Genomic DNA, 27,698 nt, shown 5'->3' with positions numbered 1-27,698 from the left:
CTCTTTACATAGGGTGCATTAATGAATACATATATAATTTTTTTTTAACTTAGTCTAATGTGTATCAAATTTTAGTCAGAATACTTTTATACAATATTGAGGATAAGTGTTTATTTAAACTAGTTATTAAAATGCATTCATATTCTTCTTAATTAGTGTTTTCATCTTAGTTTTATTTTCTTATTAAAGATTATTAATTTACTCTTGAATCTTAATTTACAGGTAAAAATTAGTGCATTTAAGTGGATACTATGGACGAATAATGTTGAAGTCTCAGTCTTCACTCTGGTTTCTCTTTTATTTTAGATTTTTAATTTAGTGTTGTCACTTGGTTTCAGTGTCTTGTGAGAAACCAGTTATGCATGGCAAAAGGAAGTCAAAGCAATGAAATAAAGATGTTGAAAGTTCCTTAGTTTAAAAACATATATCGACTATTAATTCTCTAATTAAGTTTCACATTATATTCGTTCTTGGTGACTAATAATTAGTGCTGGAAAACTAACTTATAGATATCAAGAAAAAAAGAAAACTAACTTTTGGTAAAACATTATCCAATTCCCTTTTTCAGCTGAAAGAATTGAACTTCATCATATGTGTACTTATTATTATTATTATTTGAGTAATGCTATGAATTAATACAAAGAGAATTTAACATCGGAAATCTATTAGAAATATTTTGTAATTAAAAAAGAATTTGACAAATTTATAGTCGGCTATTTTATTTCAAAAAATAAAATGCATTTTAATTTAGCCCCTCGTTAATCACCCATGAATATATTCATTATTATTTTTTTCTTACAAAGTATAAATGGATTGAATTTTCTAAGAGCTGATTAGGACTAAAACATCAAGGTTAGAGATCGCCCACCAACAAAGTTTTGTATTTGTATTGAGATTTAGATAACGTTCATATTAGTCCCTATGTACTAAACTAATCTTTGTTAGCATTTTTCGTCACTTTTGGGTCGTCTTGCATCGATTTTTTTATTTTTTTTCTGGATGGATGTATTTTAATTTTTTTTGTCATCGTTAATTGGGTTATGTTATGTCTGGCTACAATAAGAACTGCAAGGAGTATTGGGCCCAAAATGGAGAATAATTTGGGACTTTTTATTTTGTTTTTTATCTTACAAAATTACCTTTTATGATAATAATATTTTTTAGATTTAATCCAATGATATTTTTTTCATGCACTATTCAACACAATTTCATTGCCTGGAAAATGTTTTAATCTATTGAATTACCTCTTAAAGTTATAGTGATTGTAGTTGACTGTCAATCATTCATCTATTTTTTCTATTAATCTTTTTTTTGTCTTTATAAGTGTGTATTTAGTTATGTTTTTTTTATTATTTTAAAAGTTAAGTTTTAGACTTGAAAATATTTTTCTGACAAAAGTAAAATTTTCAAAAAAATTATTTCGAATTAAAATTTACAAGCTAAGTTTCAAAAAACCACTAGAATTAATGTTTCAAATATTAATTTTTACACTTCTAAAATTTAATTTCTAGATGTTATATATTTCCAAAAATATAAGTTTAATATTATAACTTACAAGCTTTCAAAATGTATTTCTTACGCTTTTGAATTTTTTTGGAAGTAAACTAAACTTCCTGAAACATGATTTCAAAATTATAATTTATAAACCTTTGAAATTAAATTTTTAGAAACTGACTTTTATACTTCTGAAATTTAGTTTGTTGAAACATAATTAAGGATATTTACAAAAAATGAAGAAAATTTTGAAAAGTAACAAAGGAATGCAGAAAGAAAGTAATGTAGAAATATCGATGGATATCAAAACTTTATCTTTTTGGTGAGATAGAGTTGTCTTTGAACAAATCTTGAAGATTTGTCATATTGAAACAAGCTTTGGATTTAAAGATTAGAATTAAGGATACAATTAGACGAAAGATTTAGAATTGTGGTTTAAAACTTTAATTTTAATTTCAATTTTGTCGAAATTAGAATTTGGTTTAATATTATAATTTTGTATTGGGTGGTGTAAATAATTGGAACGTAAAATTAGAATTTTACTTTTTAAATAATTTATTATTTATACATATGATCTAAAATTTGAAAAAAAAATTCATTAAAATATTATTTATTATAATGATAATTAAATATTTTCAATATAATAATGCAATTATTTATTGTTAAATAATAATTAAGAACACAAAAAAATTGTATAACTTGAGTATTATGTTTCGAAATAGTATAAATAATTCCTTGTGATAGATCACCATTCTATTTAGCGAACTTGCTTTTTGCCATGCCACTTTATCTGGTCATCAATGATGCTTATGAATTATGATGTATCCATCAAACTTTTGTCTCTTTGAATACCATCACAAATGCATGAGGGACCAATTCATGTTTAGCCCATTTTTTAAATTTTTAGTTATCAGTTGCAGAGTTGACAAGTTTTTGGAGTGTTACTTAAGAATCAAAGATTAAAACTAGTTATTTTATAACTACACAAAATTATTATATGAAATATATTTATAATTTCAAAAAATCATAAAAATTACAATAAGTAAGACTCATTTAATTTAGCTCACTGATTTGAGTGATTACTTTAAGACATTAAATAAGCATTTGTATATTTTAGATGGAGTTGTCAAATGATACTAAAGATTTTAATAATTATAGATGCAAAAAGTAACGTATGAACTTAATAAATTTTAATAAATGTTTGTAAATTTAAAATTTAAAGTAAAATAATTTAAGTTGGTGAAATTTTTTATTTTTAAAAATATACTTTTTATATTTAAAATATAAATTTAATTAATTTTAAATTAAATAATTCAATAAAAAATTATAAACAAATACATGTGTCTTTTATTTTTAAAAAAATAACATAATAGTTATTAATTTATCAAAATAAAAAGTAAATTAACTCATCTTTAACCTTGATCTTAGCTCACCTTTTTTAACACGTTAAAGCAGAAAATAAATTCATTACATATAAAGCTTTTAAAAAAAAAAAGAATGTTTAATGGTTACATGTAGTAGGTTGTGAGTTATAGCCAATATTGATAACTCTAATTTTAGAGTTTTAGATTAGTTTATGATTTGATTTGTCCAATGTCATATTTTTTTAAATTAATAAGAAAACATTTTTTAAAGTTTAAATTACTGTTTTTAAGAATATTATAATATATCTATACTAATGCATCTTATTTTGAGACATATGTTGCAAAATATTTCTTAATTTTATATCATTGGTATAAATACTAAAAAGTTTGATTTTGGTAAAATAAGATTTTAAGTTCAAATTTTTAGAAAGATGTATTAGAAAATTTGTTTCTTAAAGTGAGATTAAACATGATTATCAAATATTTAAAATAAAAAAACCTTAATTTTAATGTTCTACTTTCAAAATCTAATGATGTAATTATACAAAATAATTAAATTTATATTTTTTTAATCTAAATGCTGAATGTATATCTTATTTAAATTATCATTAATTAGATCACAAGAAGATAATGTTTGATTCCAAAAAAACATGAGTGTCCTTCATTTTTGTAATGTGGTAGATATTATAAGTTATGGTTTAATTAAATGTTATAATTATTTCAAAAGTTGCACAATTTGTATTTTATTTTAATAAAGTTTATTATAATATAATTTTATCTTGTTCACAAATTATTATTTTTAGTTTCTTTGTCTGATGTGATTGATTAAGATATTATAAGTCTCATCTTTTACTAGAAAGACTATAATTAATAATTTATAAAAAATAATATGAATTATATTTTAACAAAATACTTTATTTAAACTAAATTTAAATTGTGTAATTTTTTTAAAAATTAAATATTTAATTAAGCCTATAGTTTATTTATACATTGCATGGGGAAGATAAAAAGAAAAAAAGGACAGAGCGTTTCAAAATTAACAATATCATATCTAATCAATAAAATGGGTTGAAACAACATTTTTTTTTTTTAAATTGATACATGTCATTGTGATCATAGTTCTTAAAGTTAAATCAAACCGGTCGATTACCCAGTTAAATTAAGAATTAATTAAGCTATTGGTTTAAACAATTCAAAGACTTAGTGGAACCAAAAAGAAATTAAATAATTGATTCAACATTAGTAAAAAATATTTATTTGAACAAGTTTATTGAAGTTGATTTTTGTAGTCTTTTATTTCAAAATATTTTATAAAATAAATAAAGGTTTATGTATAAAATTGTTTTTTAATCAACTTTGTTAATATTAACCTTTAAAGCTGAATTTAATATTAAAATAGTAGTTTTTATTAAAATAATAAGCTAATTTTGTTAATAGTAATCCTTGAAATAATATTTATTACACTCTTATAATTTCAAACGAGTAATATTCTTTTATTTTTATCATTGTTTATTTAAAACTTGTAAATAAAAGTTAAAATGAAAAAAAATGATATTTAAGTTAAACATATTTTTAACTTTTACAAGTTGTGATGTTTTATTTTTTATTTATTTAAAAATATATTTTATAGTTTTGGACTTTAATATTTTTTTAAAACTTAATTCTTTTAATTTCTCACGCTAACATGATGCAACAAAAAACATGTAAAACAAAAATTATATACATAATAAATTTATTAATCACATTATTATTAACGATCAAAAGTGTTAAATTTAAAAAGATTGGAGATTAAAATAAAAAAAAAAAAGATAAATCATGATATTTTTATTACTATTTATGAAAATAGTAAATGAAACAAGGAGTAATTTTTGAAACCAAACAGGTTTGCACATATTTATGCTATTGCAGTGGTGATGATTTGAACATTTGGGGAGGGGGCCGCTGCATATTTGATGAATGGCTGTACATAATTAAAGGACCCACTTTTGTGATTTCTTTGTTGTTTTCGTTACAAATAATGTTATTAACAATTTTTTATTATTGATTAAAATTTATTAAAATTTTTAAAAAATATTAATTTAAAAATAAAAAAGAGTGAAACTTATATAATTTTTATAAATTTTAGTTAATAATAAAAAATGTGTCAAAAGCTTAATGTCATTGAAATGAACCAGTTAATTATAATAATTAATGTCATTGATTTCCTTCGTGAAAATCATGCCTAACTCTAGTCTATATTTCAAAGGTTAAAATATTCAACATAGGGCTCATTATGCTTCAAATTTAAAATGTGAATGTTCGAAAATTAAATTAGGCAGAGAATATAATCTTCAGGTAGACGAAAATTAATTATAGCAGAGAGTGAGGTGAGACATAATATTGTACTTTGTCCAAAATTAAAAAAAATACCCAACATATTAATTAAGATCTCATTCCTTTTGGCAGGTGTAATAAATTTTTAGATGTGTTTAAATATGTAATTTAATTAACTAATTGTTTAATAAATTATTTTCATATGAAATTTATATTATAAATTTTATTAAAATTAATAAAAATATTTAAATAAAAAAATGAAAATGAAAATGAAAATCTAAGTTATCTCAATAAACTATTTGTAAACTTTTATTTAATTTGAATCGTGTTCTTTTTTCTTTTTCTGTTTTTTCTATAATTTTACTTTTCGTAGTTAGTTGAATTACAATTGTGACTTGTTCCAGTTCGAGTACACATTTCCGGTGATACTTACCTAAAATATCTACCTGTTCATTAAAAGAGAAAGCACTTGGTTTTTTATAATTATAGATCCAAAACAAGAGTTGGTATAAAAAGTAAATACCCAATTCTTATTTTCACACTTATCTGACAAATAAAATAAATTTTAAAAAAAGAAATCAAATTATATGATGCAAGTTATATTTAAATTTTTTTAATTTTTATTAAATAATTTAATTCTAAAATGAAAGGTTCGATTTAAAGTTTTAATAATATGAATTATATTTACAAAATTTTAAATTAATTTAAATATATTTATATTTCATTTTTATGTACCAAAATTAACAATTAATATGCATTTAAAATAATAAAAATAAAAGTATTTTAATTACATTCTTATAGTTATTTAAAATTAAAAAAATATATTATATATAAAATCATTAAAAATGTAAGAGTAATTATAATATATATATATATATATATATATATATATATATATATATGTGTGTGTGTGTGTGTGTGTGTGTAGAGAGAGAGAGGGAGAGGAAGAGGATCAAAATAATCACATTTTATATTAAATTTTTTATTTTTATAAATTTTAAAAATATAATTTTTATAATTAAATTTTTTAATTTAACAGTTAATTTTATGATTAAATTATTTAATAAAAATTTATTAAACAATATAAAGTGAATCTAACCGGTATATTTGATCTGTTCATATATATATATATATATAATATTTAAAAATATATTAATATACTTTAATTGTATTTTTTTTTTTACTTTCAGTTCTTTAGTTAGTATTCTTAAGAAATTAATTTTAATAAAAAATTTCATCGACCCAAAAAATTAAACTGTTTTAAACGATTTTTTTTTCTATAAACAAATTTTTCTAAAACTATTGAAAATGTTTTTTATATTTAAAGTGAGACAATTTTAATGTTTCATATAATTTTGAATGATTTTAAATATATAATAATAATAATAATAATAATAATAATAATAAAAATGATTATATTAAATACTAATTTTTATACATGAAAATAATAAAACTGAAAATATATTATTGACAATTTTCAATTTAGTAGTAGTTTGCAAAGCAAATTGCAAACGAAAGAGAGCGTGGGCAGGAGAGTCTGGAACAGCGCGTGGCAAAGAAGTAATAAACAACAAACATATTCCAAATCTGCAACCCTCAAAACTGGTCCATTTAAGTGTTCCATGCTGCTTCTTTTTCTTATCTCATTCTCTCCAATTCCCACCAATGACTTAAGAAAATTCACATCATGGGCTTTCTCCGGCGACTCTTCGGCGGCAAAAAGCACCACAACCCGGTAACCACAAACGGGTCGGATCCCAAACCGGGCAAAGATAAGAGAACATGGAGCTTCGTGAAACACACCACACGAGACAAGTCTCACGCATTACCCTCTGCTAACACCAACTTTGACCCCTCCACTTCTTCTGTTCCTTTCACCGACTCCTTGGACGCCAATAAGCATGCCATCGCCGTCGCCGCTGCCACCGCCGCCGTCGCCGAGGCTGCTCTCGCCGCCGCTCACGCCGCAGCCGAGGTCGTCAGGCTAACCAGCAGCACCGGTAGTGCCACCGCCAGGCCCCACACGGCGGCGCAACCCCGGCGATTGGCGGAGGAAACCGCCGCCGCCGTGAAGATTCAGTCGGCGTTCCGAGGTTACTTGGTACGTGAAAATGTTCGGTTTTGATTTTTCGAGTTTCTTATGATTATGTTCCTGTAAGTACAAGGTGAAAACATAATGTTTGAGTAAATACGTAATATAAATATACTTTAATTGTTAAAAGATATGTATTAAATATTTATTTAATTTTGTTAATCCGTACGCTTAGGGTGTTAATAAAAAAGTTTTTTTATTAAAAATAAATCATAATACATTAAAAATTAAAGATATGTATTAAAAAATATTTATATTTTTTTAATATTTTAAATTAATATCCTGAGGACATTATATCACAATTTTTTCGTTATTTTGATATTTTAGTATATTAATTAAAAAATAAAATAATGAAGTTGTATGCTTTGATTGGGAGTAGTATTTGATGGTAGATCTTGTGAGTGATTGCTTGGTTTTGAGGATTCAGATTTTTACTTTTTAAAATTGTCTCCCATCCCACGTTCTTACATCTTAGCGCGTCAGCTAATTTCAAATTTGTTGACTCTCTCAGTCTCCTTTTCACCTTCAAATGCAATTTTTCTCGGAAAACAAACCTAAGTCAATTTTTCCTCCATTTTCAACGCTCTTTCTTTTATTTTTTTCTCGCTGTCACAACAACCATGCCTTCCTTACTTCTTTAAATAAATATTAAATTCAAATTTTTTAAATTAATTTTTATATGTAAATTATGACTATTAATTTTTAAATGATAATCTTTTTAGAAAATTTAATAGAAATATCTTTAAGAGTATTATCGAATGAGAATATTTTTGAAAAAAATATTATTACTGCAGAAGATACAGATTCAATTATTTTTAGAATTTAGTTCTTTGTTTATTATATTAAGTAACTTTTTTCTACATTATGGATTTATATTTAATTTTTTAATATAATAAAATTATTATCATTTAAAATTATAATATTTTTTTGCTAAAGACATAAAATCAAATTTTTATTAAAAAATATGTTTAAATATATTAAAACTTATAAAAAATATGATAGTGATTAATATTTATTTTAAACGAATTTTAATATCAAATTCTTTTTAGCTTACGAAAAGACTTCGGTAAATGTTATGCGTGTGGACTTGGGGGGTGGGTTCCGGCAACACATTTCTATAGAACCATTAATATATATTTATATTTATGAAAACGGTTAGCAAGCTTTAAAAATTGAGTTTAAGTAACATACGATAGTAATATTTTATTAAACTATTTTTGTAATTTTAATATAATAGATATATTTTTCTAAAAAACTTACTTTTTTTAAACGTTTAAATTCATTTCTAAGACTTAAAATGAATAAAATCCGATATTTATGCATAGGTCACTAACTGTCATTAAAAAATTATTAAATGTTTTGATATATGAAAAATTATTGGATAAGTGTTTTGTTTTGTTTTGTTTTTCAATAAGTTTTTAACTACTTTACCAATATCTTATACTGAAAAAGAAAAATACTAATTAGATCATAAATTTGTATAACTTTTTTATGAATTAAAGAGATAAAAAGAAAAGAAAGTCTCAAGACGAGGGATATAATAAAAAGATATAAAAGAAAGTTTATCCAAGTAAAAACTTATTCTAAAAATTTATTGTGATAATATTATAACGCATACAAAAAGGTCATTTGCATCATTAAAAGGAGAAATTTAATTTTGCCCCTTTTATATTTATAATTATTTGAAATATGTTCATAAAAAATAAAAAATGAATATATTATTATTATTATCTCTATTGCAGCTGCAATGTATTCCTATCACGTGGTGGCTGCAATTTTGGTATGTCGAGTCACTTTTATGCTTCGGAGTGTGTTCTGTTCTGCTTATGTCGAATCCTTCGGTCCTGTCGTATTGTATATATGTGATTTTGATCCTTAAGAAAATGGAATTTGAGTGTGTGACAATACAAGGGTCAAGGGCAAACCAAGAAAGTTAAGAAGTAGAAAATGAGTATTTTGTGTGTAAATTGTACTTTCCTATAAAATGAGCCCACCTATTTGGTAAGTTATTATACTTTCCTTTCTAGTGACCAAAGTAGATTGTTCCCTTGCACCCAAGAATAACATCAAAGATGTTGTCACAACCCATAACCCACCATCAACTATGTTTTATAGGTCATGGGCCTAAGTGCTGGTTGTTAGGCTTCCAATTAGTGAATGTAATAGGAGTTGGAATGGGGTGTGTTGATTTGTGTTAAATTCCTGTTTTCTTGGCCTTGACAAGTGAAAAGCCGAAAGCAATGCTTTTGAAGGGTTAAAAAAAAGAAGAGATTTTTCACCTTACTTTTAGTTGATCTTTTAACCTTCACGTGAGAGGAAGCAACTTTGGTTAAGGTATTCTTTCAAACATTATGGCTACAATGTTCAATGAACATAAATTTTCACCTTTTGCCGTCCTACCATGGTGGGGCATGCGACATAGGAAGCTTCAATGGACCAAAAGGAGAATCAATAATGGCTGGCTTTCCACTGTATTTATGTTTACTAATGATTACGCCCATCAACCTCCACCCCCTCCCCTCTCTCTCATGTCTTTTTTCCTTTTAATATTCTATCCCTTTCTCACATTCCATGCTTATCTATTTCTCATCTTTTTCAACCCGTTTGAAGTCTTTTATCCTATTTTATTTATCTACTTTTTTCACATTATATTGTATATTATATCTATTACTTTTGTCTCCTCTATTCCTATCTTTCTCAAGGTGTAGACACCTCTATCAAAAATTTTCTTGTCTTTTTTGTTTAATAAAAAAAATATGTTTAAGGAGTATTGAAATTAGTAATTACAATGAGAGTATACGAATAATATTTTTTAATATTTTCTTGTCTCTTATTTTTAATATTTTTGTGATGGAATTTGTAAGGCAAGGAGGGCATTGAGAGCACTAAAAGCATTGGTGAAGTTGCAAGCATTGGTGAGGGGTCACATTGTAAGAAAGCAAACTGCGGATATGCTGAGGCGCATGCAAACATTGGTGCGACTGCAGTCGAGGGCACGTGCAAGTCGTGTGATCCTGTCAGATAATAATATGCATTCTTTCAAGTCTTCACTTTCTCATTACCCTGTAAGCAAAGCAAACATTTTTATTTTTTTATTTTTTAACTTTGTCCTATTAATTCTTGTGATGATCCTTGGCTTATGAAGCTGATGCTAACTTGTTAGAAAGGCTATGCTATGGCATCTCACTTTCTTCAAACGTGTTATCTCTGATTTTTATTTATTTATTTATCGTAGGTCCCTGAAGATTATGAGCACCCCTTTCGTGCCTATAGTACCAAATTTGATGGATCTTCTATACTCAAGGTACATTTGATTCTTTCCCACAAACAATCATAGGATCTATAGTTGATTTAACTATAAATAGTTTACATATGCTTTTAAACATTTACACATTGACTGGGATTTAACTTAAAAGTAAACATGTATAGTAGATGGTGAACCCATTAATTTAGTTTCCCCTTTAATTGCATTCTCCATTTTGCACTTGCAGAGATGTAGTTCCAATGCAAATTTTAGGGACATTGACTTGGAGAGAACCAGGTTTGGTTCCAATTGGTTTGAAGGTTGGATGGAAGAAAGTGCATGGAGCCAAACTAGAGAAGCTTCATTGAGAAATGGACAAACTGATGATGATAAGAGTGACAAGATTCTTGAAGTAGATACTTGGAAGCCACACTTGAACACACACCATAGTAGTAGCTCACATCATTATTTGTCTTGTGATTACAACAATGAGAGTTTTGTGGCGTATGAGTCTCCATCAAAACGTTCTTCAAGAGCTCTAAATCCAAGTCTCTCTTCAAGGGAGGTTTTACCGTTAGGTTCTCTCAAGTTCCACAAAGGAAAAGAAGCAGCAGCTTCAAGAACATCTGAGAATAGTCCTCAACCATTTTCTGCTTCTTCTAGGCTTGGAAGTGGTACAAGGAGAGGTCCGTTTACACCCACTAAGAGTGAGTGTTCATGGGGTTTCTTCAGTGGCTACACGGGTCATCCCAATTACATGGCAAATACTGAATCTTCCAGAGCTAAGGTTAGGTCACATAGTGCTCCAAGGCAAAGGGTGGAGTATGAGAGATATGGTGCCACTAGAAGGTCTCTTCAGGGTTTTTGGGATGCAGGGCCTAGTGCAGATAGGGATGCTGATTTTAGGAACAAGGCCTATTCAAGCACATGCAGCTTGGACAGAATTGAAAGTGCAAATTTAAGGTGACATCACAAGTTTTGTGAATGAAGACGATTCCTCCCCAAAAAAAAAAAGAAAACGAAAAATAGAAGCGACATTAGTTTGTTTTGCTTGGGTTTTGTGTATGAAAGCAGTTTTAGGATGTAAGTATTTGACCTGTACTCTTATAGTCTTTATGTCCACACGATCATAGGCCACCTTGTTGACTCATGATTCAGTTTTACTGAATTTTGTTATGTTGAAATATTACAACAATATGTTTTGAATGTTTTCATCAATTCAACGCTGATTTTGATTGTGTGATTCATCAGAAGTTACATTGAATTAGTTCCTTCCTACTAAAATACTAATGATTATGAAATAAGGATAATGTTATATGAACAATGATGCATAGTTATGAGTTTTTATGCATGTAAGTGATGTTTTTATTACAAAACTATTTTTTTAATAACCAAAATAGAAACTGTGGTGTAGGTTTCTTCTACATCAGAACTTTAAACAACTATGCACTTTTCCAGCAATGTTTTTATCATTTAGTAAGCATTAATCCAATGTAGTGAAGAACTTTGAGTTTTAGCAAAACGGTCTATTCAACTCCATTTCAAAATTCACTCTTACTTAACATGCGTGTTAATAAACACCTTCCAGTTTTGCCTGTAGTTTTTTTGCAGATCTCCACAATATTTTTAGTCTTTTAATCTACTATTAGTTATTGCTTGTCATGCCAAATGACAAAGTCTGTGCTGGAATGATCTGCATTAGGAACTTGTCATATTCATGATATAACGATGCTTAAACAGCCTTTGGGATTAATATGAACTACCAAATCCTAAATTTTATATCTTATCCTCATTTCCTGTTTTATTTTTGTTGTAAGAACAGTCTTACTGAATAATGAAAGAGACAAAACCTTATTAATAAAACTTTCATCTTCAACACGACTAGCCTTGTACAGTTGTACATTAGAGGACTCAAATATAGTAAAATATTAATCTCTCTTTCTAATTAATCACACAAACGAGTTCAGAGAATTTTCTTGAAATAGCTGCACCCCATTTCTCCAATTTGATTTCCCACTTCCATTGAGTGTACATTTTTCAACTTTGATGCATAGGAATATATTTTGGTTGAACAGAAAACCATGTGTGGAGATACTGTTAGTGTAACTAATAGTATTTAGAGATATTTTTGCTTTGTGATTCTATTTTTATTTCCTATTTTGGTAGTGTTTTCCTGTTTTTAATTTTTCTCATGTGAATTCAAGGAAACTGTATACTAACTTTCTTTCTAGATTCTCCTTTCGGTGGTCCATTTTTTAGAAATGGACACCAAACAAAAGGACAAAAAAGATTGCACCTATGAAGTGACAATTTGACATGTGAGACAACATGAGTCCCCTCCTTCCTTTGTTTTGTTCTGTTCCATTTTATTTTGTTCTTTTTTTATTTTTCTTGTGACTATGAGAGGGAACTGTGGCCTTGGATGCTCATCCTAGGCCATACAGTTGAAGACAATTGATTATGAGTCTGACTGTGATGTAGAAGTTGTAGTTGCTCTCATTGGATCTGCTTCTCTCTGATGTAGTTTTGGACCACTTCAATCCAACCGAGACACACTTCTCTCTTTTTGATATCACCTTTGAATCATATTAACTTCAAAATGCACTTTTCCATTAATATGTGGTGGCTTTCATTATGCCAAAATCATTTGCTTTTATCAATCATATCAAAGTTCAAAAACTGCTTATTTGAATCATTTTGAGATCAACTGTTAAACTAATACTCCAACAACCAAAAAGTGTCACAAAGTGGATTTTCCCTAAGCATAGTAATTCTCTTGAATTAAAAAATAAAAAAGAAAGACAAATACTAATCAGTAGTTTAACAGCAGTGGTTATGGGATCAACAGAGTAAATTTTTTTATTAAAAATTCTATTAATGTACAGTTACCATAAGTTCAAATGTGTTTCTAAGATTTTTTTTTATATTTTTTATTCATTAATTAATGATCTTCAAGTATTGGTTATCAAGACCTAAAAAGAAATATAGATCAACAAACAATAATAATAATTTTATTATTTAAATTACTAAAAAAATGATACCATGCATTATTGTTTCTATTTTTCACTTATATTTTTATCTATCTTATTATATACATGCATCTTAAAATATATATTACAAACATGAAAGAGACATCTACATGTGTCTCCTTACAGTGGTATAACAAATATTTTTCCAAAAATAACAGTAAAAAGTAGAACAACAGTTTATGTTGGGGGTCATATAATGATGAATTAGTTAATTTGTTTCACATGCTCTGAACATACAGCACAATAAGAAAGAGCAGTGTAAACAAAGAAGACTGGTAAAGCATGTAATAATATTTTTAATGCTTGTACCTAAAAAATAAGATAGGTATGACATATACATAACAGAAGGTACAAACATTTGAATGCTCAATAATTCTAGATTCTCTTAATTTTATTGAGCCTTCCCATCCCCTGTACAATCTTCTTCATAGTGAAAACTAAGAAAAAGCAAAAAGCATGGTAGACTTGTTGATCATCACAAGAAAGTGCAGATTTGCATCAGAAAAGATATTGTTGTTCTGGATGGGACCCAACGTAATCTACACAAGGAAAAAGATTTTGATTATAAAATCAAAATTAAAAGATGTGCACTTTGATGCGAAGTGAAATGTGGGTGAATATGGTCGTTAAAATGAGCGAACCTTAATTTGTGAGTTGTATACTTTTTAACTATGAGTTAAAATTATATAAATTTTATTTTTCATTTTTAATTTAATGTTTTTTCTTATATTTTTATAAATTTTAATTAAAAACTAAAAATATAATAAAAAATGTTAAATAATATATTTCTAATCCTACTCATGAGCAAATATGAAAATTTAAGTTAAGGTGTTATTGGTGATCATAGTTATAAGATTTGGAAAGTTATGTAATCACTTAAAAATATTATGTGATTTTTTAAAAGATTTATATAATTTAAATATTATAATACTGACTATTCATTATTTATTATGAAATTTAATTATCAAAATTTGTTTTTTTCCCTTTCAAATAAAAGAAAAAATATTTTTCAATTAGTGTGTGTGTATGTATATATTGGCAGAAGTATCATATGAACTATCAATAACGCCAAATGTTGACAGCGAATCCGAAGAGAAAATTTGTGAGACTTTTACCTTATAACTATTCTTTCTCTTTGCTAGATCATATGATATATAAATCATTTAAATGAAAAACCTTATAAAATAATAAAACATGAACAGAAAGAACATCATCCATTGTTGATCAACAAATTTTCTGATTAGAATTCTTCTATAGCTATTCCTTCTTTTCTTTTTTTTTCTATTTGTCTTCTTCGTTGCTCTTATGCAGAACTTGGACCCCACATGCAATCAAATGGGCCAGTGAGAAAAGGATCATCAAATGCATCCATCACGTCCATAAAGAGCAACATATTCATATGGAGTTCAAAGGCATCAAAATCTCCAAAGTGTTTAGCATATTTTTCATACTTTGAGCTTGATTTCACGCTCAGATATCATGCTTTCTAATTAAAATTTTGAGCATTTTATTTTCTATTTCTTCCTTAAATCTCTATCTAGCTTTTATAAATATGAAATTTTACTAATACGTTCATGAACCGTAATCATAAAAAGAAATCCTTAGTCATTAGGTATACTTGTAGAAAGCAGTATAGGTGGATATTTTATTCAATAACCAAGGCAAATTATATTGCCCAGTTCTTGCTTAAAATTACGTGGAACTAGGATGTCTTCAAAATTTAAACAAGCCCCACATATATATATATATATATATATATATATATATATATATAGAGAGAGAGAGAGAGAGAGAGAGAGAGAGAGAGAGAAAGAATAACCTAAAGAAAATTTAAGATATATAATCATCTAATAGAAAAGTTTCAGCACCTGAAGAATTTGTTATACTGCGGATATTTCATATTACTTTTTCCTCGATAATCTTTCATGACTCCTAAAGGATCACCAAAATGCAAGTAATTTAACAACTTCTAGGAGATATATGTGAAGGACATGATGTCATAAGGTTTGAATGTTCAAGGGAAATAGTATATAGTTGCCACTCAAATATGTCAAGAAACTACGAAACATAACCACTCTAACTATCTGCTCTCTGCTCCTATTAAAAACATAACACGTGGTTTTGATTTTAGCATTTGCATGATTTTGTTTTGTTTTTAATATAAATTTTTGCATGAGTTTTGCAGGAGCATGCAATCTTGAGCTTCTCACGCTTTGAAAGGAAGGAAATGGTAACAAAATGAATTGAAATTCAAAAGAACAAGAAAGAGCAGATTGAGCGGAACCAAAAAGCTTTTGCAACACAAAGCAGAAAAAAATAAAAATTAAACACACTAATAATGTAACATCTAATCTTATTTTAACCAAATTATTGATTTTTGTAATAATTCAGATAAAAATATTATTTATAATGTATGTGTAATTTTTTTACACGGACAGTGTATCAAATTAAACTGAAAAAATAACTTTATCTTTCTATTGTCAGCAATAAATATACTATTTCTTTTAAATTATCATTACTTTTATTTTTATACTACTATAGTTTATCTAATTATTTATTTTTAAATTATTGTTTGTGTTTTCTAACCATGATAATGTTATTTTAATACTAATTATTTTTTTTTTTACTGTCATAATAATTGTTTATTATTCATTAGTTGTGTATTTTCCGTACTTGTTTCCCTTCCTTATAATAATATTTTTTTATTCTTTATATTCTTACCTATTACACTATTTTTGTAGAATTATTTTTAGAATTTTTATTGTTTTTATTTTTCATTACACTCTGAATCTTGTGAAAAAATAAAACAAGGAAGAAATCATAAAAGTTGTAAATTTAAGATTATTTTAAAATATTAAGAAGTAACAAAAATGTCAAAGATACTTTTAAAATATCATCGATTGACGAAAGAGTATGTCACTGTCTAACTTTCAGAATTTTTATTCATATTTTCATAATACTTTAAAACTAATGAAAAATTAGCACAAGGAGGAAAGGATAATATTAAATAACTGATTCGAAATAAACATAATTAGTCATTTGAAACTATAAAGGATAATGAAATATAAAATAAATAAAAACATGTTGTGAAAAAATGATATCAAAATTAGTCCTTGTACACTAGTTTGTGTATCAAACAAATTCATTGAAAAGTATAATTACGTAAAGGAACAAAAACGTAATCACCCAAAACATATAATATCATATCATTATGAATATGTTATCAATGATCACTTAACTCTTTTCGTGTTGTTTCATACTTGAGTGACGTGTTTCAAATTAATTTTGTTTTTGTTTAGATAGTAACTATAGGAAAAAAAAAAAAAAAAACTAGCTGCTACTCAATGACGATAATGTTGATGATCAAGAGAATGTGTGCTACATAATTGACATTTTAAAGATATTATTGGTGAGAAAAGAGTTTTTTTTTTATTAAAATTTATAAATCAAGAAAAAAAATAAGACTTATAATGGTCATTATCTAAAATCCTTTTAGAATTTTTCCTGATTTTCTCACAAAACTCTCATTCTTATGAAAAAAATAGAACAAGGAGGAAATTAATCAAGTTGTAAACTTAAGATTATTTTAAAATATTAAGAAGTAACAAAAATGTCAAAGCTACTTTTAGAATATTATCCGTAGAGAAAAAAATCTTTGTTTATAAAGATTATAGAAATCAAATAAAAAAAGTTAGCATACGATTACAACTGACACTGTCTAAAATCATTTTAGAATTTTTACTCTTATTTTCTCAATACTTTAAATCAAATGAAAAGTTATCACAACTTGGAGAGTATAAAAGTTATTAACTGATTCAAAATAAAAACATGGATAGTCAAGCGAAAATAATCTAAATAAAATATAATTAGAATTTTAAAGTAAAGAAGATGCGAATAGATCTTTTGACAAAGAATAATGAACTATAAAATGATTTAATAAAAAAATCTTGTAAAAAAAAAATCAGCCCTTGTAAGTCATTCAAAAGTTTAACAACGCATAGGGTAAAAAAAATTGCAATCACCCAACTCACCACGTATATGATGTAATATCATTGTGAAGTTGTTATCAATGGTAACTTGACTTTTTTCGTGTTGTTTTATATACTTGCCTTTTTTTGAAATTTATTTTTTGTTTGTATAATAACTATGTGAAGGAACCGCAGTTAGGGATCAAAATAGTTGCTACTTAAATTAAAAGAATGTGTTCTACATCTCTTTCGACTATTTCTATTTCAACTTAAATTAAAAATATATAGGTATAATACGTAAATGTGATCTATTACTACGAATACTTTTAAAATATTTTTTATTTTTATTTATAAAATATTTACACATATTGCATGCCTAAACTACTTCCTATATCAATCTTGATATTATGAGATAATAATTGTACCGATATCTCTTCAACATCTCATATATACATTTTATATTATTAAAGTTAGAGTATGCAAATTGTAAATGCCCAACTTATGCAATGAACAAGAAAATTGAGTAGGCTCAAGTGCTTTAATAAATATATCAGTCAATTATGTAGTGGTATAGACATAAGTAGGTTCAATGTTTATCTTTTAAAATCTTATTATAAACAAAATAACAACTAACTTTGATGTGTTTGGTCTCTTTGTGGAAAGTCAAGTTTTTGGCAATACAGAACGCTACTTGGCTATCACAACAGAAATGCATAGGCATAGAATATGAGACACCAAAACTGAAAAGGAGTTCCTTTAACCATTTCAACTTGCACACAGTAACTTCCATGAAATAGTATTCAACTTTAGTAGATGAACAAGAAATTGTGTGCTACTTCTTTGTTTTCTAATAAATAGGAGAGTCTCCTAACTAAATAAACCAGCTTGTAAAGGACTTATGCAACTTGCCCAATTTGAATCACACCATCCAGTCAACTTTATATCACAAGTTTTGTTCAAGAGCACACCCTACCTTGGATTGCCTTTCAAGTAGTGAATTATCCATAACATAGATTCCCAATGCTCTTGTTTAGGTTGTTGTATGAACTGAGACAAGATGTAAACACAATAGGATAGTTTTGGTCTAACCCTAAACCCTAAACTGAGACAAGATGTAAACACAATAGGATAGTTTTGGTCTAGACCCTATATTGATCAGGTGAGACAATTCTAAGACCTTAGCTAACCTCCAACCAATGGTTCTGCTCAATGGAAACACTTGTTAGTTTGACTCCTAGAAGTCTGATTTCTCCTATAATGTCAAAAACATATTTTCTCTGATAGAGAAAACACCACAAGAGGAACAAGTCATTCAACGCCTAAGAAATATTTCAATTTGCCTAGGTCTTTCATTTATGAAAACGAGAGTGTAAATAGTTCTTGAAGCAATTGATAGTTACATGTTCATTCCCAAAGATGATGAGATTGTCTACCTACACCAAAACTACAAGGTGCAACTTTTGTTTTTGTAAGAAAAATAAAGAATAATATGAAAGTGACTGTTTGAACGCATGTTACTTTTGTGCAGCAGACAACTTGGTGAATCATACTGTACTAATTTCCTTGTGTTCAGCTTAACAGAGTAAGCTCATAGGATCAATTTATACTTTGGCCCATCTTCCCTCGTTGTATGAGTTAACCTTGCCCTATGGGATATTTCATTCTTAGTTCAAGTAGAATCGAAGAGAAAGGCTAGCACCTAGGAGCCTACTTAAGTCCATAGAAAGACTTATTGAGTTGGCACACCATTCCAAGGTGGTGAATGACAAATCCAAGAGGTGGCTTCATGTTGTAGATGGAGATGAACAACTACATGGGCTTATTCTTCTAATAGTGTTAATCACGAAGTCACAAAGACGAATGAATGGTTGTTTGAATCTATGTCCTTTACCTAAAAAAGGTTCATTTGATGGCACAATCGAGTTAAGAGACGTTTTAGTTATGTTTAAAGAAACTTGTTCAATTTGTTCCTCATTTGTTTTACCCCTTATTATTTAAAATAGGTTTAATGTGGTCTACTATACCTTCTACTTGACCAAGTTGAGACTCCTTAGAAGTCACATTTTCTATAGCTTCCTTAAAGTTTCCACCATTTTGATCACCTTGATCTTTTGGTGCACAATCATTGCCAACAAACAAATACACTAATTTAACAAATTTAGTATCTCGAGAAACAAATATCTCTTTTGTTTCCAAATCAAACAACTTCCACTCTTTCTTCCCAAAATAAAAACACATTTTCTACATTGGCTTGCAAATTTTTATATTTTTCTTTCTTGATTATGTGCATAACTCAATGAGCCAAACAACTTCAAAGGTTCCTTTCCATGTAATATCTCATAAAGAGTCTTTCCATCTAATACCATGAAGGAAGTTTGATTTATCAAGTAACCTGCAGTCAAAACATACTCTCCCCATAACAATCTCTTCCTTAGCCGTTGTCATGTGTTACCTACCAAGGATTCCCACTAGAAAATTTTGAATATTGTGAGACTAATTGTTGCCTCCCAGAAGATTGACTCCAAGTTTGAAAAAAATAAAATAATATAATTGTTTTACAGAAAAATGAAAAAACTTTGAAAAAAAGATTGGTTCCTAGAAATAGAAGTCTTGTATTATGCAAGCTTATACCTATCAAAAATTGACTTTATACATAAGAAGAGAAAAAAGTTCATACACTTGACATTTTATGAAACTCCAAAATGAGATTGAAGATCAATATAAAAGATAATGAGAGATTCGGAAGAGAAGGAAACAATAGGCTTTTAGGGAGCGAAAATTTTGAGAGGGTGTAGCAACAATTTTTTTTCAGAAGGAGAGCAAAATCTTTAGAGAGGAAGACTTAAGAAAAAGAGAGATAAAAAAAAAAAAAGGTGTTTCAGAGGGGAAATAGAATAACAGAACCAGAGGAAAGAAAAAAAGAAGTAGAGGAAAGAAAATCACATTATAGTCACCATTTTAGCCATCCATCATCCTCTATTTTTGCTCAAATCTAAACATTTTTCAACTTGTATACTGTTAAGGTATTATCTTTGTTGATAAACTCATGTTCACATAACTATATTTTGAGGCTTTACAAAATGAAAGATGCAAAATAAAGTTTGAATGATAGGAATGAGAGTTACAGACCGTTTGATTTATTTTATTATAAAAATGAAAAGAAAAGTTTGATGGAATCAAGACCCACGCGCGCTGAAGTCATTCAAAAATTTAATCAACTCAATTTGAAAAGTCTCGTTTATTTATAATATTATTTTATTACTTTTTAATGCATCAAAGATATATAGAAGAATGGGGACCGAGAGTAATTTCTTTATAATATTAGTTTATTGCTTTTTAATGCATTAGAGATAGATACAAAAATGCGGGAATGAGAGATGCAATGATTAAAGCTTTTCAATTCCTTGTAATATTAGTTTATTGTTTTTTTTATGCATTTGAGATAGAAGAATAGGGGGCGAGAGATGCAGTGGTTAGAGCAGCAGGCTTGCAGTGCAGTGGTCAAGTCATTTTATATATTTTTTTTACCTTTTTTTTTCTTTTTCATTATTTATTTATCTATTTATTTTGTGCCATAAAAATATAGTCGAGTTTCAAAAAAGAGAGATTTGGGCCACAGTAAGTAATCTCGAATAGCAGTGTGAAGCGGCTTACCCCAAAAATGTTATAACGAGATAACGGGATGACCACTATTTTAGGTATTATAAATATATCCATATAAATTAAATTACACACATATATGTGCTGAAAAATATAAATTTAAGGCCCAACTTAAAACATATGCAATATTAATGATTAAAAGTAAAAGTTTAAGAACATAACACATGTCAAATGTCAATAACAAGTAACAACAAAATATAAGAACTAAATAAATTTAAGTCTCTAAGGCTTAGAAGTTTAAAAATACTAAGTATTCAATTCAAATACAAATATTTTAATAGTGATCATCATCTTCATCTCTAAGCTTTGTCATATCTTCTTCATTTTCACTTTCATCACTATTTTGATAAAGGATTTCCTCCTTCTCCTCTTCTTTAGAGTCTTCCTCATCACATTCTTCTTTTTGTTCTTATATAATTTCTTTCCCTTTCTCCATTGATTTAGAAGAAGAAGCATGTGTAGTTGTCTTGGATTTTGATCTAACTTGTCGCTTAGTGTAGGTTATAGGCTTACTAGGCCCAATTGCATTAGCAACAGTTCCCTAAGTCAAGTTATCATTATCAAACACTAATTCATCTACAATATCTTCATCATCTCCAGTAGTTCCTTCTAGCAACCATAAATAAAATATATTAGTTTTACGCTCTCAATATAAGAACTTTAAATTGAAGTTACTTGATATTTACTTATGTGCTCAAAAGTACTCTAATTTTGTTTAAATCCAGATGAATTAAAAGTTAAACTCAACACTTTAATGGTAATGTTTTGTAAATGTGGCATATGTATTCCATAATTCTTTCACCATTCAACTGCAAGTTATGCATCAACTTATTAGCCTTTTTTGTTATATATAAATAATTACAGCATGTAATGGATGATGAAGTTGACACTCCCACCTTTTATCAATTATAGCAAAAATCTCCTTATATTTTTCTACATTTCCTTTAAATGCATTTTGAATGTTTTCTTTAACTCTATCAATTGCTTCATATATATAACCTATTGCAGGCTTTCTTTCATTATCAACAAGCCTCAAAACTTGCACAAGTGGCCCCATAGCCTTAAGATTGAAAACCACATCATTCCAAAAAGAAGGTGTAGTCATTTTTTCTTTAGCTTTTTTGGCCGTTTTGGACTTTAACCACTCATCGGAAGTGAATATTTTTCTAAGGTTTTTTTTTTTTTATTATGCAACCTTTGTAATGTGAGGAATGTTGTGATAAATGTAACGCCCCAAATTTTGTAATATTGTTTGATTATTAATATAAGTGTTTATGTGAATTTTCATGTGTTTGATATATATATATATATATATATATATATATGGTGATGAGAATATATGTATATGTGATGATGTAGATTTGTATGAATGTGTGAATGCGAGTATGAGCATGTGTATTGGTTTGTGGTGGAACTGGAATTGTTGTATATGATTAGAATTGGGCTGAAAATAGGCTAAGTGTGAACTGCAGAGGTATTCTTGCTGTAGTGAGAGTGTTCTGGGTGTAAAGGGTGCGACTGTTGCGTTCTCGATGTAGCGAGAAGGCAACAGGGAGGGGTGTATTCTGGTTTAGGGTTTAGGGTTCAGAGTGCGGAAACTTATTCTCACTCTTCTCTTTTTATTTTCCTTTTGATTCTCTTTGTTCCCAAGCTATTCTTACTGATTAAACTGTCTCCAAAGTCGTTCGTGAGTTGGACCAAAGGTTAGAATTACGTTTGGAGGTAAGTGTTAAGGGTTAGAGTTTTGGTTTCTCATCCTCATTCCCTATTTTCTTGGTTCTCTATGGTTTCTTATGGTGTTTTCCATGTGTTTGGTACAAAATTCATATGGAAAACACTTCCTTGGTTGATTTCGTGTGTGGGTCTTCAATCCGAGGTAAAAGGAGACTCTACCCTATCTCATTATGTTTGAATGTAATGTAATTTGCTATGCAATGTCATGTGGAAGGTTTAGAATGTGTGCATGTTTGGTAGAATCAATTGATTGTGGTGTGATTGTAGTGAAAGAGATTAAGGAGGGTATAGTGTGTATGATAGAATAAATTGATGAGTGTGGATTATGTTGAAAATGTTATGTGTATGGAATTGTTGTGCGTTAAATGTAACATGAATAAATATGGACATCTGTGCCATGTAATGTGAATGAATGTGGGCATATGTGCCGTATATGAATATAAATACTGTATGTGGCTGAAAATGTGTGTGAAAGGGGCATGTTAAATGCTGTTGTAAATATGATATGAATGGTTCAGCAATACACTGAGGGTATGGAAGATGAGGATGGTAGAAATACATTAGGAAAGAGAGAGTGGTGGTGATACCAACAGTGAGCATGGGTGCACCACAGGCCACACACTCTTCTCCTGACTAGACTTTTGACCAACATTTTTTCTGAGCGACTCGTGATCGTACACGTTGTATCCCTGAGGCAAGGGTAACCAGCGATCATCCATGGTGTAAAACTGTGATCACAATACTTCAGTGAACGTGGCTACGTGCAGTGAGCGCACGTATGTGTAAAATGTTGTCGGTACAGTGAGTGCATTGGTTGTGAATTGAAATAGAATGTGTGGAAAGTGTTGTTTGTGATTGATAATACTTGAATATGTTAGAATACATGTGGGTGTGCAAGATGAGTCTCTATGTTTGTGTGTATTGGATAGTGTAAAGTACTCACCCTTATATTTGTTTTTCAAGTGATCAAGATGATTAGTACCGGACTTCAGTGAAGGGATGAATGACACTGCTATAGGGTTTAGATTTTATTTTGAAAATATGATGTATTTGGAGTAGTCCTGTAGCAGTTACTTGATCAAAATTTATAAACTCTTATTAGTTTGAAAATACTTTGTCAAAACTATATATTGGGGAAGTCTATCTAAATAAAAATTATATTATTCCTATTTTGTGAAATTTGTTATTTTGAAATTAAATTTAAAGTGTTACAATAAACCTTGTCACTCCATATCTAACCAATTCAACCTTGTTTGTAAACATCCTCATAATGTTTAAAGTCAATGAATGATTATAAATAAAACATATAAGAGTAACTTCTCTCTGGATTATTCTCTTGACTAAGTATTTTTCTAATATCTTCTAACATCAAGTCAATACAGTGTGTAGCACATGGAGTCCAAAACAAATGTGATCTTTTAGCTTGCAACAACAATTAAATTGCATAGCCTAAAATTAGAAACTAGTAAAATACGAATACAAATTGTTTAAATGATATTATTAGAGAGAGTTAAGAATAATTCTTATCAGCTAACACATAATTACTTCCATTATCAGTAATTACTTGCACAACATTTTTGTCTCCAGTGTCCTTAACAAAACTATCCAAGAGCTCAAACAACTTTTCTCTAGTTTGTATATAAGCAGATGCATCAATGCTCTTTACAAACATAGAACCAGTTGGACAATTTACTAAAAATTGATCAATGTTTTATTTTTATTTTATCTGTTTATGCATCTAACATAATTGAACATCTATATTTTTCTCTTCCTTCTTTACGAATTTCTAACATTTCCTTTGTATAGTCTAACTCTTTTTGAAGAAGAGAAACTCTAGACTTATGATAACTAGGAGGCTTTAGATGTGGACCATAGTTTCCAATAGCTTTAACCATTAATTTGAAGCTTTTTAAGCGCACAACGTTGAAAGCAATTCTATTCCTACAAAGGAAATGCTCTATGTATTGAATTATTTTTGCTCTTGCCTCCTTAACACAAGCATCATTTATACTTGTTTGTCTTTTTTATTTTTGTTAATTCGATGCTTGTTTCTGGACTCTTTAACCACAATAAATCTAATGGGCCCTTGACATTTTTTCTTTTCTTGGTGGTAGTACAACAATTAACATAAGTTGATGTAATATTTGAGGTTGCTGGTCTTTTTTCACTACGAATATTTTGAATTTCTTGCACCTCTTCTTCCTCATCATCATCTTCATAAAGTTGAAGTAAATATGTCTCTTTATCAATTCTTTTTTTCCCACGAGTTGCTATTAGTGTTTTTCTTATTTCTTTAGGAATTATTGGACACCTATCAACATCTCCCTTCACTTCCATTTGGTGTCTCTTTGCTCGGGTAATATCGCCAGTAGTCGTTTTTCCACAAAAGTCACAAATAACAGACTTTTTATTATTTATGTCTTTCAAATTGTTCCATTGCTAACCTATATCCAAATTATTTCTCAAAGGCTTCACTAATGCATAGGATGAAATCGAAACAGAATAGAGTAGAAGAATCAAAATAGATAAGGGAAAAAAATAGAAAAAAAATTGTTCAGTCATCAGAAAGTTTGCAATTCGCAGAATTTGAAGAAGATGACTGGAAAATGTTTGGGTGATGTTGGAAGTTTTGTTAACCTTGAAGAAGATGACAAAAAATAAAGAAAATGACTCAAAATAATTTGGGTCACCTTAGAAGCTTCGCCGAAAAAGAAGAAGATGATAAGAAAATGTCCTTTCCTTGTTAAAAGCCTCGCCAGAAATGAAGGCCATACTTCAGCGATGGAAACAGAGAGAACACATTAGAGCTGTGGAAAGAGTTGAGGGGTGGCTAGGGTTTGTGAGAGGAGGAAGAAGCTTTAGAAAATAAAAGGGGGTAAAATCTCAATATTGTCCCCCCTTAAAAGCCCCAACGTAAAAAATAGAGGGCATAATCAGAACTTTGGTAGAGAATGGAATAGTGGCTGCTACAGCCGCGATTTCCAGCCGCTATTCGTGGAGCTACAGGCGCGACACTAAACTGTGACGCTACAGTGTTACCATAACTAGACCGCTTTGCTCTGCTGCGATAGTAGCCGCTATTGATAACTATGATTTGGACCAATATTATTGTTGGGTTAGGCTTGAACCTATTTTTACCTTTTTTTTAATTATTATTTTTCATTTTTCTATTATTATTATTAACTTTTAAGAATATTATGTTCAACCAACTAAATCCAAAAATAAACAAATAATTTATGTAAAAAATATATGATAGATAAAGTAATAAGAAAAAAAAATTCTTTTAATAGTTGTTATGTTATTGTTTATATTCGTTATTTTTATGTATTTATAATTTATTTATTCTTTAGTATTATTATCCTTTATTTTATTGTATTAATTTTAGAAGGATTGATGTAATTCGATTTAATATTCATGTTATGACCTTTTATTTCATGATTAACAAATTATATTTTAAACAAATAAATAGTAAAATATTTGTATCAATTTATAATACTAACATATACTTTCTCTATTGTCATATATTATAAATTGATAAAACTTATGTGTATCAACGTTAACTTAAGTGGTTGGTACACATAAGTTTTATACATCATCAATATAATAAAAAATTAAATCTAATTTCTAAAATTTATCAATTATATGATTTTTATTTTATTTATTTAAAATATATATCAAGAACATTCTTTTATTTAAATTATTAAATGATATAAATTGGTAAAATTCAATCACTTTCATTTTTGATTAATCATATGTATGTCATTAATTTAAGGTATACTTCATATAATTTTTATTTTTATAATTAATTAAAAATATACTATCTCAAATATTTCTTTATTTTTTTTTATAAAAAGTATTTTATTTATATATTCATTAATTAATTAAAATATTTTCATCATATTAATACAGCGATTTTATAGTATTATTATGTAGCATCTTTACCTTTATATGCTTTAAATTATTAAGACTTTTGTGTACCTACATGATCTTGGGTCTTGTACCATATAAATTAATTAAATGAAGTTTTAATCTTTTTATTAAATAATTATTTTTTAATCAATTTAAATATATTTATTCCTTTTATTAAATGAAATTAATTTAATATTTTAATTTTTCTTAAGTTATACTTCTAATTTTGATAAATTAAATAACCAATTATTTTTTTATATTATTATACAAATTTTTACAACATCGATGTGTGATTTACATTACTTTCAATTGTTTAATAAATTATAAGAGATTTATGTATAACTTACACTATCTTAAATTCTCTTTCAACATGAACTATAATTTAAATATAAATTTAAATATTTTATTTACAAATAAAATATTTTAACAATTTGTAATATAGTTGTGTGATCTTTCTTCACCCCTTGTGTTGTTTATCATAGAATACATGTATAACTGCGTTATCATGTATTCTAAACTTTATAATCTTATGAAAATAATTTTAATATCAAAATAAACTTTTTTTATTAAATTTAATTTTAATCAATCAACTTCAAAATTTTTACGATAGAACTACGTGTCTTTGAGTTTTTAATTGCACCTAGGGATACATAGAAGCAAGATCAGACCTGTGAAGTCAAAATAATTTTTAAAAATAATTTTTTTTCTCATTCCTAAGACACCCATTAATATTTCAATAAATAATTTTTCTTTCTTTAAAAATAAAAATAACAACAATATTGTAGGGTGTTATGGGTGTTATACCTTCTCTACATTTCAAAGATCATATTATTTTAAAAGTTTTTCAAGATTTTTTTAAATAAACTTTAATGACAACTCCTCTGATTTTTA

General features: G+C 27.7%; 1 protein-coding gene across 1 annotated transcript; it reads left to right on the top strand.

Moving 5' to 3' along the window:
* Positions 1 to 6,830: 6,830 nt before the first annotated feature.
* On the top strand, positions 6,831 to 11,639 carry LOC113867832 (protein IQ-DOMAIN 14-like). Its single transcript, XM_027503326.1, has 4 exons — positions 6,831 to 7,272; positions 10,128 to 10,328; positions 10,499 to 10,567; positions 10,755 to 11,639. The coding sequence occupies exons 1-4, from the start codon at positions 6,859 to 6,861 to the stop codon at positions 11,472 to 11,474; spliced, it is 1,404 nt and encodes a 467-aa protein (XP_027359127.1). The 5' UTR covers positions 6,831 to 6,858; the 3' UTR covers positions 11,475 to 11,639.
* Positions 11,640 to 27,698: the final 16,059 nt, after the last annotated feature.

The sequence above is a fragment of the Abrus precatorius genome, unplaced genomic scaffold, assembly GCF_003935025.1.
Source record: "Abrus precatorius isolate BTA unplaced genomic scaffold, Abrus_2018 Scaffold5, whole genome shotgun sequence".
NCBI lineage: Eukaryota > Viridiplantae > Streptophyta > Magnoliopsida > Fabales > Fabaceae > Abrus > Abrus precatorius.
The sequence above is the reverse complement of the archived record's forward strand: the minus strand, read 5'-3'. Positions and strand labels throughout refer to the sequence as shown.